Source organism: Drosophila ananassae, chromosome XL (genome assembly GCF_017639315.1).
Source record: "Drosophila ananassae strain 14024-0371.13 chromosome XL, ASM1763931v2, whole genome shotgun sequence".
NCBI classification, from domain to species: Eukaryota; Metazoa; Arthropoda; class Insecta; order Diptera; family Drosophilidae; genus Drosophila; species Drosophila ananassae.
This window is the reverse complement of record NC_057931.1, coordinates 13,418,544-13,432,534: the sequence shown is the minus strand read 5'-3', so window position 1 is coordinate 13,432,534 and position 13,991 is coordinate 13,418,544. Positions and strand designations below refer to the sequence as shown.

The following is a 13,991-nucleotide window of genomic DNA, read 5'->3' as shown; positions in this document are numbered from 1 at the left end:
ATTGGTTTTGGGACTTATCGGTTATTCATCGTGGCCATTGGACAGTATTGAACAAAAAGGTGTTACCGTTTTCGAGTTGCCAACTAATTTGAAAGTAAACTTTGTTTTGGCGGGCTTTTTATTGAAAGTTTAATATGCTAAATACTTTTCCTTTTTTACAGAGATAGTTATACTGATATTTATGCATGGATATTGTGTCACAGCTTGTTGACAACCTTGAATATTTCTCTGGCATTCTGGCGACCGTTTATCACGTAGGCCAGCGGATCGTCCTGACTGGACTCCATCAGATTCTCGCACGAGCCCTGGCCGATATTGAACATGAACGACTTGTCGATGTCCTGGGGCAGCTTTTCTCGTAAAAAGGTGATCTCATTCGGAGCCAGCTCCGTTTTGCGGGCCAGAAGCAGTGCGGACAGGTAACGCGGATGCTTCTTCTTCTCGGCACAGTGCATTACCAGTCCCCAGTTGTCGTAGTCGGTGTCCAGGACATAGGTATTATAAACGCCTTCATCTGAAAGGGGATTGACAGATCATTAGTTAGTATTCTTATTAAAAAGGCTTCCCTAAAAATTTCATTAACTTCAAGCAGAAACAGGGGAAATTAAAAATGATAGCATACTTTTTAGCGCTTCTTAAATATAGAGAGTAACTACTACTTTTTCTTTTCAAAATTGTTTATGATTAAAGATCCTAATAGGACTACTTGCATATATCCTCGGTGTGCTGCCAATGACCGGGCTCCGCGAACTTGGGTATCATCCAGGTAATGTTGCCCTGGAGTTTCTCCCGCAGCGGATCCTCCGCAAATATGTAGCTAAAGTTCATCGTGATCTGGACAGAATTCAGGAGTTTAATTAGAAAGTTGAAGAAGGATAACCAAGTCTACTCACATGCTGATCCTCCTTGGAGAAGGAAAAGTGACTGCGCATACAGGCGTATTCCGGAAGCTCCTCCGTGGAAGCGTAGTACTGTACCACGTGCCAGCAGCCCATCATCCGTTCAATGTCGAAGTTTCGAATGGCTTTGACCTGAAATTAACAAAATAATATTTATAATTTAATTAACATTATAATAAGAGTTATAGAGTTAGAGGTCAAGGTTGCACCCCTTCCATGTCAAGGAAATCAAATAAAAATGTAGGCCACCAATGTTTTTGTTACCTTTCTCATTAACGTGGACAGTATTGGCCACTTGCATTGTTTACCTTTGCGGTGGTGGGGCAAGAGAGAGAAGGATGGTGGCCCACCCATAGAAAGGTGGAAACACCCCCCTCCGGAGAGAGAGGGCAAGAGCAGGAGAAAGAAGCGGCCACAGCAGACGAAAGCCGTTAGCGCTGTCACCGTGATTGACTGCTGACAGTTCATTGAGTAGTCGATATCGCTGTCTCTGTCTGCTGTCTCATTTCGTTAGCCGTCTCTGTCTCATTCCCCAACATCTTTCTCTTTCTCAGTCCGAGTTGCAGTTGCAGACGCAGTCAGCCTCTGATTGATGCGCCTCAAAAGCGCATTGGCCCGCAATCGCCGCCCCCCATCCACTCCCCATTTTTCCGCCACCTTCCCTCACCTCCTCTCCCCAATCCTTTCGCCGCGTGCGTGTGTTTTGTCTATTCTTCTTGATTGTTTTCTGGCGGCTTTTGGCTTTCGGCTCGCTTTTTTTTTTAGTTTGAATTGCACTTAAAAAAATAGTTGTTAGTTTTCCTTATAAATTTAAGAAAAATTAAATAATAAAATTGTAAAAATAAAATAATAATAAAAATATAATCTTTTTTTCAACCCTTATTTTTATCATCAAAAAGGAAAAATATTTTTTCAAGTGCACTGCCTGCACCTGCACCTTGCAACAAAGTGCAATTGTCGCCGCCAATGGAGATGCAGACTGCGGGGAAGGGTGGCTGGGGGACTGACGGAGAGACGACGTCTGAGCCACTTAGAAAGTGTGATTGATTTTGGCATCGGTGTGAGCCCATTTCTTCTGTCTTGCTCTTTCTGCGCCTCACTTTTATGTCCCATTCATTCTTGTCGCTAGAGATGGAACGTGCTCGCTAGCCGATTGAAGGTGAAAACTAAAGGTAAACAGTGATTGTGCGATAGGTCAGACTAGGGGATACCCTGTGATTTCATTTTTCATTAATATAAGGCTTTTTATAAGAATATTTTAAAAAAAGTGATTTAGAAACTATAATATTTTTGACTCTTATATTAAGTTTAAAATTTAAGAACCTTTTGATTTTAAAATAAATTTCTTCGACTGAGTATATTTTATTTCAAATCAAAAATTGTAAAATATATCTTTTTGAATGATATTCTACGAAAAACCTTTGGGATTTGTGGCCTTGGCGGACTTTAAAGTTTAAACCACAAGGGAACCGAGCTACAGGTATAGTTTGTCAGTTTGAAATACCGTCATGGGCCATAAACTTGGCCAATGGCTAGGCCCCCGCTATGGCGGATGGTGTCATCTCCAGTGCCTTGAAATATATGAGTGTGTGTGCTTGGAATACGTGATGAACACGAGCCGGGGGAATGGGAATGGGAATGGGGAACGGCAATGGGAACTGGGATTGGGCCGGGGATGCTCTCCTCTGGCGGCTGTGCTTAGAATGAAATCGAACTGAAGCGCTGCCAAAGAAAGTGATCCAGTTAGAAGAGGCCTGGAACGTGACCAGGGACGGGACCTGGGTCGGCCAAGCTGCACCTGCACCCAAATCGAAGCGGATCGAACGGAATCTCTGCTGTCTGGTGACCCAATTCTTAAATTTTAAGCTTCCATGTAAAATGGAAATAAAATCTGTGACGAGAAAATGATTGAAAGTTTTGTCACAGATTTGAGTGTCACTTTGAACTTTGCAACACTAAAAATGCAACACTAAAAAATAACACAGTTATTAACACTGTTTATCCGAAAGCTGAGACCTTATCGAAAAATTTGTAAAATATTCACCTTTGGACACTGGTTTCTGGGACCGGAGCGCCTCCTCGTCTGGTGGGCATTGCTATTGTGTCTCGTCCAAGGACTCGCCTCCACGGCAGCCAGGAGCTCAAGGATCAGCAGTAGACTAAAGGCGAGGATCAGGAACACGCTATTCCTGTCCATGGCTGGTGGATGGGATTCTCCGCACGGATGTTGGGGGTATTCGCTTAGATGGCGTCGCTAATCTTCCGCCGGATTCCGACGCACGATCGTTGCGAGGCTTTCGGTGGCACTGCGACATCTCGGCGGGATGCAAGATATGCGCGACATTAGCGACGCATTCGTCTCCAGAAAACGGCAACGGACTCGGATGTTTTTGCGGATAAGGGCCTCTGGCTCTGGATCTGCCTCTGGCTCTGCTTGTGCTTGTTGCGACAGCGTTCTATGGGAATAGCTCGGCTCCGGCGCTGGCTCATTATCGGGAACTGGAAACAAGTGCGACAGTTCTGGGCAGCTTGGCTGTTTTCTTTTTTTGCCTCTCTGGCTATATCCGGTATTTATCCATTTCTTGTTTAATATTTTATTTTTGAACTTTAATGTTTAGAAATGGTTCTTATCATTGGGAAGTTATTCTGGTACTTTTTGTAACTTTTTTAGAATTTTAATGAAATAAATTTTATTATTAAATTGTATCAAATTAAAACTAAATAGCAAAAGATTAGAAATATAGAAAAGAAGTCCAAAGAGAAACTCATTCATAAAGTCTATGTGAGATTTCTTGGGTTTATTTTGGCTATAATAGTATCTCTTAATATTCCACTAATTTTTAGAATTATTGATTGAGGATTAATAAAAATAAACATGATTTTAAATCATAATTAGGATCAATTAGTTGACAAAAATTAATTTAGTAGCTGTTTTTCATAATTACTATGTTTATATAAATTCCTTAAGGATTATTAATTTAACTAAAATAATATATAATAATATATAATATTCATAATAATAGTATTAAAGTAATATAATTTAATAGTTATAATAATAATATTGATGTAATATAGTTAAATACTATTAACTTTTACTAATAAAATTAACTTTAAATATTAACTTTTCTCAATAAAAAGTCTTGTATTTAATTAAAGGGTAATCTAAATCCGAGACCCTTTGGCCATCACTTGGATTATTATTTTTGTAATATTGGAATTTAATCAACGAGAGCCCTTCCCCTGCCCCTCCCAGTGCGGGTAAGTAAGTCGCTCTTATCAATTAAAATTATGTACTTTTTCTATGTATGTGTGTGTGTGTGTGTGTGTATCTATGTAATGGGTGTGTATGAATGAGTACTGGGGTAGTGCCATCTCAGCTACATCCGTTCAAATTCAAATGGATTCCAGTCCAATGCCTTCCACATATACAATGTACTATATAAATAAATAAAAATAAAATAAATAGCTATAGAAGTCTGGGCTCGGATCGGTGGACTTATTTTTGGCCGCACTTGGAGAGCACTTGGAGTACACTTGGAGTGTGTGGCATCTTGTTTTCACTTGTCGCGTGGCTGGAGATTTCCAGGTTTCCAGATTTCCAATGCGGCAGCAACTTTCTCGCTGCAGAGAGCGAAATTTTTGTTTTTTTGTTTCGCTGTTCGAGGGGGGGATGCAATTGGGGGAGAAAGGTAGAGGTGGGGATTGGGCAGCACTACGAGGTGGACCTGCGTGGAACAGGAAACATTTTAATAGCCTGCAAATTTATTCTTTACGATCGCCAGAACGAATACTGGACGCTGGACACTTTCTCTTTATTGCGAAACGGGTTGCGCTGCATTTTCACTGGACAGTGGACACTGGACAGTGGACAGTGGACACTGGAATGAAACTGGGCATCCTCGGATGGATCAACAGCATCTTCTTCTTCCGCCTGCGTCTGCTGCCTCTGCCTCTGCCTCTTCTTCTTCTGCTTAAGCTTCACAGTCAGCTTTGGCTCTTCCTCTTCACTGTTTTACATTTATTGCCGCTTTTTTTTTTGCAATTTTTTTTTATTTTGTTGCACAGGCGTCTGGTTTTTTGTTGGCCAGGCCTAAAAAAGCGGCGCAACTTTCGTCGCCGCCACATTGCGTTGCGTTGCCTGGCAATGCGATGCGTTAGCGGCCAGTTCCGGCTTCTGCGGCAGCAGCTCCTTCTTTCTCCTCGCATCTCTTCTCTCTCTTCCACCATATGGCCAGTCTCCTCCTCTGCCCCCTTTTCACCTTGCCCCCCCAACTGCAGACGCGGCTTTGAGGCGCAAGCGCAGGCGCAGCGCAGCGCAGCGAAATGCGTTGCAAAGAAATGCAACCAAACAATGCAACAAGTGGCAATCACAGGAATGTCCCTGATCCTTTTAGGTCCTTGAACAAGAATTTGAAGAGGATTTTGTAACAAATAGATCTTCTTTTTTTCAAATTTTTCAAGTAAAACTATACAAGTCTGGTTTATTTTTGTATTTTTTAGATGACCTATTTTCTTTATCAACAATAATTTGTATAAATATGTACATCGTAATATACATATGTACATATTATAAACCAAATTATTTATAGCTTTATTTTAAAACTACTGTATGCTCATATTTAAAAAGAGATTAAAGAATTAATTAATATTTTTCTAATACTATACTTTACTATACTCTACACTTCTATATAATAATAAAATAAATCATATGGAAAATATTCTAATAAAAACAAGAAATTTTTATGTTAGGATAGCTTATCAAATATAATTTATATAAGTATTTATTTCCCACAGTGATAAATTATTAGAAAATTAAATGTCAAGAAATTCTTAAGAATATTTATGTACATATGTATATATACACTGAAAACATATTCGATTCTTAAACAATTAATTTTAAAGATAGTTTTTTCAAAAATATTTTTTTTTATTTGTTATATTATATTAAAATTATTAAAGTTAATTGATTAAAATATAACCAAACCATATACAATCGAACTATTTATTGTAAACAATTTAAAAATATTATATATCCTAAATTGTTTATTTTTTTGTTAAGTGTCTAAAATAATTATAATATATATATATATAATAATTATAAATTCATAATTATATGAAAATCCCAAGTTCCGGATAGAAACTAAGGGGAATTTTTTGATTTTGAAAAGTTCTTGGAAATATCAGCTATAATTCAGAAGATAAATATTATAACTTTAAAGTTAAAAGAAAGCAAGAACAAAAAATAAATATCCATAATATATTATGAAATTTTATTTTATTATTATCTGTATTTTATGTGAAAAATATTAAGAATGATTTTTATATTAAGAATGAAAAATGTTATGACTTTTAATGTGTTTTAAAAACAACACTTTTGGAAAATGGGGCTGTGGAAGAGCTCTTGCTTGAAGAAGTGAAGCGATTTCTACAAGGCCTTAAAAACATCCAACGTGTTTCTGTGTCGTTTTTTATGGCATGCCCCATGCATTACTCTGTTAAATTACACTCTGGAATTAACAACGCTTTTGGTCTCCGATCTCCGGTCTCCGGTCTACGGTCTACGGCGATTTCTCAATGAAACGCTTTGTGGATTTTGGACATGCCACCCAATCAGTTGACCAACCGATCACCCGATCATGCGATCTCCCAGGAGCGGATGCTGTCGGGCGGCGGGGGGGTCTATTGGCTATTGGCTTTCGGGTTGCGGCGCCACGCCCCTGAACAAAAAGCCAAAGCACAGGTGGGGCATCACACAACAGCCAGGTGACAGTCAGTCGGGCAGGCAGACGGAATGTCTGGCGCGGCGTGGAGTGGAATGTCAAACGTTTATTTGCCGGTAATTAAATTTGAAAATGATTTAAATTTCACCAGCGAATATTTCGAATTGGTCTTGACACTTTCTTCTCTCCACAGTCACCCTCCTCGCTCCCCGCTCCGTCGGGCCACCCGCAACTTGCAACTGCCTCAATGACCCACCTGTTCTTCCAGCCCCTTCCAGCTCCACCTCATGACAATCTCATGAAAGCACCTCCACTGATTGGAGATTTGTTTTCTATTTGGAATTGATCGATGCCCGGTGCCGGGATACTCCATGACTGCCAATGAAGACTACAATTGCAACAATAGTGACTAAAGATTACTAAAAAAATACTATTTAAGGATCATAGGGGAGTCTGAATGCCGTTTTTTTAAACAAAATAAAATAATTGATGGGTATATGATTGATTTTTATATTGGCAATGAATTTGTAGATTTAGGTTTTGTTTTTCTTGGAAATTATTTAGTAGATGACCAGTATTTTAATACATAAGTCTAGAAAAAAATTTAGTTATTAACAAAGAAGTTTTTTTTTAATTATTTTTAAACCAGTTTCATGGGAGTCTTATCCAATAGTTAGTTTTAAAACTTAAACAAAAACAAATCTTTTCTAACAAATACAATGTTTTTTATATTTTGAAACAAATTAAAATGAATAGTACTCTACAATACCCCTATAAAGGGTATCAAAAACTAACGAAAAAATAATCTGGGCGCTGGATAATCTTGAGACGGTGTCCACGTCCACGATTCCAGCCATTTTCACGTCCACGTCCGTCCAAGCCCAAGTCCAAGGCCACGTCCAGTGGATTTTTAAATGAAATTCCAAAGGCTTATGATTGTAGGAAAAAAGGAAAAGCTTCTTTCCATTTCTCAATAAAAGATTAATCAAAACAAACTTATTTCATGAATATAACTTTCGCCTAAGGTTTACTGAAATTTAAATATACAATCTTATACTAGAAACTAGCCATAATTCACTTTTAAATCCCGCTTCAAGTCTCAAAATTACACCATAGTTTATTGCTTATTTAAATACAAAAGTATATGTATATTTAGAAATATTATTTAGAAAAAACTTCCCACTCATTGCCGGCTTTTACATAATATATTCAAGCTCTGATAGTCGCGGGTCATAGTTCGGAAATGATTTGATAAGCTAGCTGAAATAAAATATTTTGGGGCTACGAAGAATCAGTTGAAATTCTTCTGGTGGCTGTGCAACATGCTAGTTTCTAAGCGAAACAAAAATTCAAAAATGAAAATAAAAAGGAACAGGACTTTTTCCTTAGTCCTTTCACAATATATTCCCTCCTTTCTGTAACCAACTAAGAGGTAATTATATTTTCTATATATTAGTTTAAATATATTTTTATATATTCCACAATAAGAATTACATTAAATTCTATGTATTTTAAAATCTAAACATTGTATTTATTATATTTTAGAAAATCTTCTTCCTCAGCAGTCGGAAATTGTCAGGGAAATGATCTCAAGGACTCGCCGTATCAGGGTGATTGTCAGGAGATTAGTCCCAGATATGCGGAATTCCAAGAAGCTGGAAATAAAATGAATCTTACTTATGTGGAGTTACAGAACAATTTTTACGAAAGTGATCTAGCATGGGCGGAATTGGAACTCTGCGGAGCTCCTAAACCACTATCGTAGATGAACGGGACTATATTTTAAAAAATATTAAATAATCTTTCAAATAATCACAGAATATCCTGAATTAAGGCACCAATTTTCCACCTTCGATCGGAGGGAGAATGGAAGTTCCAAAAAATAGTGAGTAATTTCATATCATTCCTGTCTTCATATAACTAATATTATTTTTATTTATTTTTAGCTAAAGTTTGAAATAAAACTTGAAGAAAATAATGGAATTAGGTATAAATTATTATAATTTATCGGGACTAATGGATAGACCTTAAATGAAAGGAAAAGGAAGACCACACTTTTACTCTCATAGGCATATTATAATCTTCTGTTCCGATCTCCAGCCTCCTCTCGATCAAAGGTGGAAAATTTGGTGTCCTTCCAATAAATATTTTCATTCATATTCGAAACCCAAGTAAAAGTGAATAATGGGCCTTATAAGCAGCCCATGAGCCTTCCGATTGGTCAAAATGTGCAATGTTTCCAGACCTTTAAGGACTTTTTTTGTCCAAATATCCGAATCCATTTATGTACTGATCATATGTGCGATTAGATTGAATTGAAAATCATTATATTCAGAGTGTAGTTCTTTATTATGATTCTTCAAACGCATTTCCGTTTATATACGATTTTGCTTTAGGAATCGGCGTTCAAATTCCGCCCATTTTGGATCTTTTTATTAAATTCTTCCTGCAATTTGGCTGATTTAAGGTTTCTTTGATATCAATTTTCTTTAAATTCTGCATGTCTTTGACTATTTTCATAAAATTTATCCTGGCACTGTGAGCTCTGAGATCTTCTCCATGACACTTTTTAAAATATCTGAGAAGTAATAAAACAAGATTATCAAATAGGGAGGCGAAAATATATACAGTCTCGTGTTGGACAGCCACTAGAAGAATTGCAACTCGATTTTCGAAACTCTTAAATTCAAATAATTGATACTTTTGTCTTTTTTTTAGTTTATATCATTTTTATAATGTTAATAAAATTATTAAATTCATAAAACTTGTACCATTGTATCATGTTCAAATTTTGTCAACAATATTGAAAGAAAATAAAAATATTTCTGAAGCACTAATCTTGATTGGATTTAATTTACTTTTATTTTATAAAAATTTGTCGGAGGACACCCTTAAAAAAATTTTAATAGATACTGTTTGTTATGAGGAAGAGCGCTATAAGAAGGGCAGGTCACAGAATGGTACACTATTCCTTGATCAAGTTTAAATGGAAAAAACTATGGAAACCAGAAGCGGAGAAAAAATCGATTTCAATTTTCTATTTACGCTGTTAAATTTTCTATTTTTGTTGACGCTGATTAGGTGACAACTAAGAGAATTGAGGAGGAAGGCACGGTTTTTATTTATTAATTTCTTTTAATATATATTATTTTTTATAAAACATTTCGAAAAATATTCTTTAATTTTGTGGCGCTGATTAGCTGCCATCTATGAGAATCAAGGAGGAGGGCCCTTTTTAATTAATTAATTTATATTAATTTTTTTGTTAATTTTTCATGAATAGGCTTACTTATAATATATTTATTTTGATTCGTGTTGATTAGGTGTCACCTGTGAAAATATATGCCACTATTCCTTACCAATCTGATATACATAAATTAATTCAAAAATTAATTGAAATAAATAGGCCAACTATTTTATCATTTGGGCTTTAAATTTAGGGGTGTGGCTTTGTTTTTGTTGGTCTCTAAATTGTATCTCGAGCCCACCCTAGTCCAGGCATAATGATCTCTGAGTTTCCGAGTAAGAAAGCCACTTTCGGAGCGGTTCTGGAGGGGCTTGCACTTTCAACGCCAATGGTCTGGGCTGGCTGGAGCTGGAGCTGGAGTGCGTGTGGCGCGGAAAGTGTGTGGGATTAGTTCAAGAGCAGCTGGATGTTTTCACGTTGGGAGTGGAGTGGAGTGGAGTGGACTAGAGTGGAGTGGAGGAGCACTTGGTACATGATACACATGTACATGAGCCCATGGCTCATGGCTAGTTTCGCTCGCTACCCAATTATGCGGTGACACACTCACTCCGGAATAGTGAGTTGAAATTGTTGAGAGGGTCAGAGGTGTGTGTGGGGGGGAGGAGGAGGCAGTGCGTGCCCTTCCCATGGCCAACATCCATCATCCCAAAGCACACAAACACACACACACACACACAAGGCACAACAAGTCCAACCGCACTGGCCATAACCCATCAAGTGGGTTCCGTTTTGTTTGCGCATGCGCGGCGCATTCAGCATCGATATTTCACGATCCTCGTCTGCGTCTGCGTCTGCGTCTGCGGTTTTTATGGCTGCGGCGAAGAAATACAACAAATCAACAAAAAAGTTAGTGGGAATAGAAAATCTAACCAAGAGACAGAGGTTCTATACCCTTACTGAGGGTGTTTTATATAAATATTCAGATTTTTGAGACTATATTTATTATATATATTATTTTGAGTTAAATATTGTATATTGTATATTATTTTGTGGTTATAGATGTAATATAGTCGTAGTCTACTGTATTCTTTGTTATTATTCTTTAAAAATATTATTCAAAAAGTTATAATTTGATATTTAATATGTTATTTAAAATATCTACATATTTTAGATCTAAATATTTTTTAAACATACGGACAAGCGGACAGGGCTTTGTTTACAGGGTTTTTTTTTTTATAGATTTTCTTTATTATTAAAAAAATCAGTAAGAAATAAAATTAAATTTAGATTCCTCATTTTTTTAGCTCATCAGTTTTAAATATTATATAAAATTATACAAAAATTAATAAGAGATTAGACGGACACACGGACAAACGGACATGTCGTTATTGCCTAGATTTCTTTTTTAATTTAAATAATTTCTCACAACATGGAAATTAATCTAACTAACAAAAGGTTAGAATAAAAAAATGTATTTATATATATTTTATAGAATAAAAATTTTACTATTTGAAAATAAATCGATATACCCTTTGAAAAGTGCATGAAAATAATGGAAACGGGGAAGAGATGAAGCTGACTTCGTGCTGCTATTTGGTGGTCCGCGATTTTGTTTTCATTTGGAAAGTGGGTGTGTTTGTCTAGCTGCCGAGGCTGGCTCCCTGCTAGACCCCCCGTCTATGGATACCCTCCTCCCTCCCCCTATGGATGGACCTGCACCCTCCCCCTCTTCAATGTCAACATGAAGATTTTCGAGGCGAGTTGGGGGGCCATGAGGGATCCATGGGCCTGGGAAAACGTCTCCCCTGACAGACTGTTTTCCATCATTGGAATGTCCATTTGGCGGGGTCAGGTCAAAACATTCGAAAACAAAAAGGAAGTCTTTGAAATGCCGGGAATAAAGGGGAAAGTGATCTACGATGCTCTTCAAACTGATCTACCTAATATGAGTTGGAGGAAAGGTATGTCTGCAGCCGGGGGTCAAGTGGAGGGTTCAGGGGTCAAGTGGCGGGGAGAGACTGGCTCTAATTTGAGCTCTAAGGCTAATTTAGTTTAATAATTTATTTACATAAAATATATTATTTGTTGGCTTTGATTTAGTAAAGGCTTTTTTATCTAAACAATCGTAAATAAGTCAAGACTTTTATAAGACAAGTATTTTAATATGTAATTGAGAAAAATATTTATATTCCTGAGTATTTATTCCTTTCTTTATAAATTACTTATATACATTTTATATTAGCAATTTTTTTATTTATTCTCGTTGATTTTTTATTTAATTTTCATTTTATAATTTCAACTAAATTCTATTCAATAAAATTAATAATTGTTTAAAGAGAAGCTTTTTTTCTCTCCTAAAATACTTTAGTATTTATTTTGAAAAATATACCACATATTTTAAGAAACAAAAACACCTTATAAAATAATAATATTTATTCATTTTTAAAGCCCTTTAATTTTCTTATCCCTTAGATAATATATTTAGAAGATATTTAAGTCCAAAAACCCTTTCCCAATTACCAACATACCCATGCGAAAGCTTTACATTAAAAAATTACAACAAAAAAAATAAGAAATCAGAAAGAAAAAAAAAATGGAATCTGAATCGGAAAAAAAACTTTCTTGGCGAGAATGTTGCTTAAAAAGTATCCAAAAGTGGAACTTTCATAACCGAGGCGCATCGATCGTTCGATTTCGATTGCGATTTCGATTTCGATTTCGGTTTCGATCCGTCCCGTCCATCTATCCATGGGGTCTCCGCGCCTGGAATGCCAGATCGGTTTCCAGGCTCCACTTCCCAGCAGGCCAAAGAGACAGAGAGGGAGGGAGAGGTGGCCCCCAAGGCATTCAAGATACTCTGAGATACTCCAAGATATTTGGATACTGAGATGCAGATACGTTTTTTTTTAAATGCGTGTGTGATTTTTTGTTTTTTTTGGCTTAGATTGCCGAATTGTGAGAGGGCAGGGGGGGCAGGGGGATCAATGGACTGGTTCGAGAGAAGAATCTTTTCGGACAGCGGCTAATTGACTTTCAATGTTTTTTTATTTTTCTTTCGTTTCGTTTCATTTTGTTTAATTTTATTTGAGAGCTGTCGAGGCGAGAAAGTGAAATTGATAGGCAGACTAGTGGCTCTCCCGGCGATTTACAAAAAACAAATAACAAAAAAAAACTAAAAAATAATAAAATAAATAATACGAGAGGGAGAATTCTTAGGAAAACGCTTTCTCGAACAATCCGTAACAATTTGCAATCTAACCCAATTCTTCTCCCCAGTCTTCCGCCTTCTGGTTTCTTCCCTCGATTAATTCCACACCCACACCTCTGGCTTTGGACCGTTGGACAAAAAGCGTCTTCTCATGGCCTAATGGCAGTCATTGCCACTGTTTGTCTTTCTTTGTTGTAATTGCTTGTTGTACTTGTTGCCGCCTAGTACATGTTGCAAGTTGCAAGTGCCACTGCGCCTATGTGGCACTTGGTTTTTTTTCCTTCGGTCTTTGGTCTTCTGTCTTCACGGCGGCGTTTTCACTTTGGTTGAGATCTGCCATTGCCACCTCGTATGTAACCCTCTGGGCACTGGACGGACTGCACCTGACGACAGCCTAAAGGTTAAATACACACTGCGAGAAATTATTACGCAAATTATTTAACAAATTTAATAACAAATTTAGTTAACTAGAGTTTTTGGTTTAATTTTTTAATTTTAATAGATTATTACAAAAAAATACTTGGGCAAATAACTTTTTAAAACATTTTCTTTTATAATTTATGAATTTTTATAATATATGTTCATATATCAGTCTATATATTATATTTTATGGTATATTATATAGTATAATAAACACTAAATACATAATGTATATCATTTATCGTATAATATGTATCTTTGTTTAAAGTTTTGTTTCAACTACTATTATATTCAAACATCATGTTTTTAAGATTAGTATTTTAAATTTTTGGTTAAAGAAAAAGAATATAAACTACAACTTTAACTTATGATCTTATAACCTTATGATATATTTTTAATAATTCTTCCTAGAAGTTCTCTTGAACTTACTTTTCCAAGAAATGGGAAATTATTACTAGAGAAGTACCAGGTATTAGATAGTTAAAACTCTATTATACCCGAACTTTTCTTGTTTGGATTTTAAATCAAAAAATATACTACAAGCACCAAGATATATG

General features: G+C 36.4%; 1 protein-coding gene and 1 long non-coding RNA gene across 3 annotated transcripts; one reads left to right on the top strand and one right to left on the bottom strand.

Annotated features, from left to right (window-relative positions):
• Window positions 1-100: 100 nt before the first annotated feature.
• LOC6503141 lies at window positions 101-3,288 on the bottom strand. Its single transcript, XM_001963475.4, has 4 exons — window positions 2,944-3,288; window positions 894-1,031; window positions 711-834; window positions 101-514 (listed from the first exon to the last, which is right to left on the bottom strand). The coding sequence occupies exons 1-4, from the start codon at window positions 3,094-3,096 to the stop codon at window positions 198-200; spliced, it is 732 nt and encodes a 243-aa protein (XP_001963511.1). The 5' UTR covers window positions 3,097-3,288; the 3' UTR covers window positions 101-197.
• A 4,602-nt stretch (window positions 3,289-7,890) lies between these two features.
• LOC26514169 lies at window positions 7,891-9,456 on the top strand. 2 transcript variants are annotated; one of them, XR_001408544.3, is made up of 3 exons: window positions 7,891-8,051; window positions 8,182-8,504; window positions 8,566-9,456. It is a non-coding gene; the product is annotated as an uncharacterized LOC26514169 (long non-coding RNA). The 2 variants fall into 2 exon arrangements; XR_001408545.3 differs by having other exon boundaries at window positions 7,893-8,051; window positions 8,165-8,504.
• Window positions 9,457-13,991: the final 4,535 nt, after the last annotated feature.

Coding starts and splice junctions, on each gene's coding strand:
- LOC6503141 (XM_001963475.4), bottom strand. CDS start 3,096: ATGGACAGGAATAGCGTGTTCCTGATCCTCGCCTTTAGTCTACTGCTG. Junction 835..893: donor TCTCCAAGGAGGATCAGCAT/GTGAGTAGACTT, acceptor AATTCTGTCCAG/ATCACGATGAACTTTAGCTA. Junction 515..710: donor GCAGCACACCGAGGATATAT/GCAAGTAGTCCT, acceptor ATCCCCTTTCAG/ATGAAGGCGTTTATAATACC.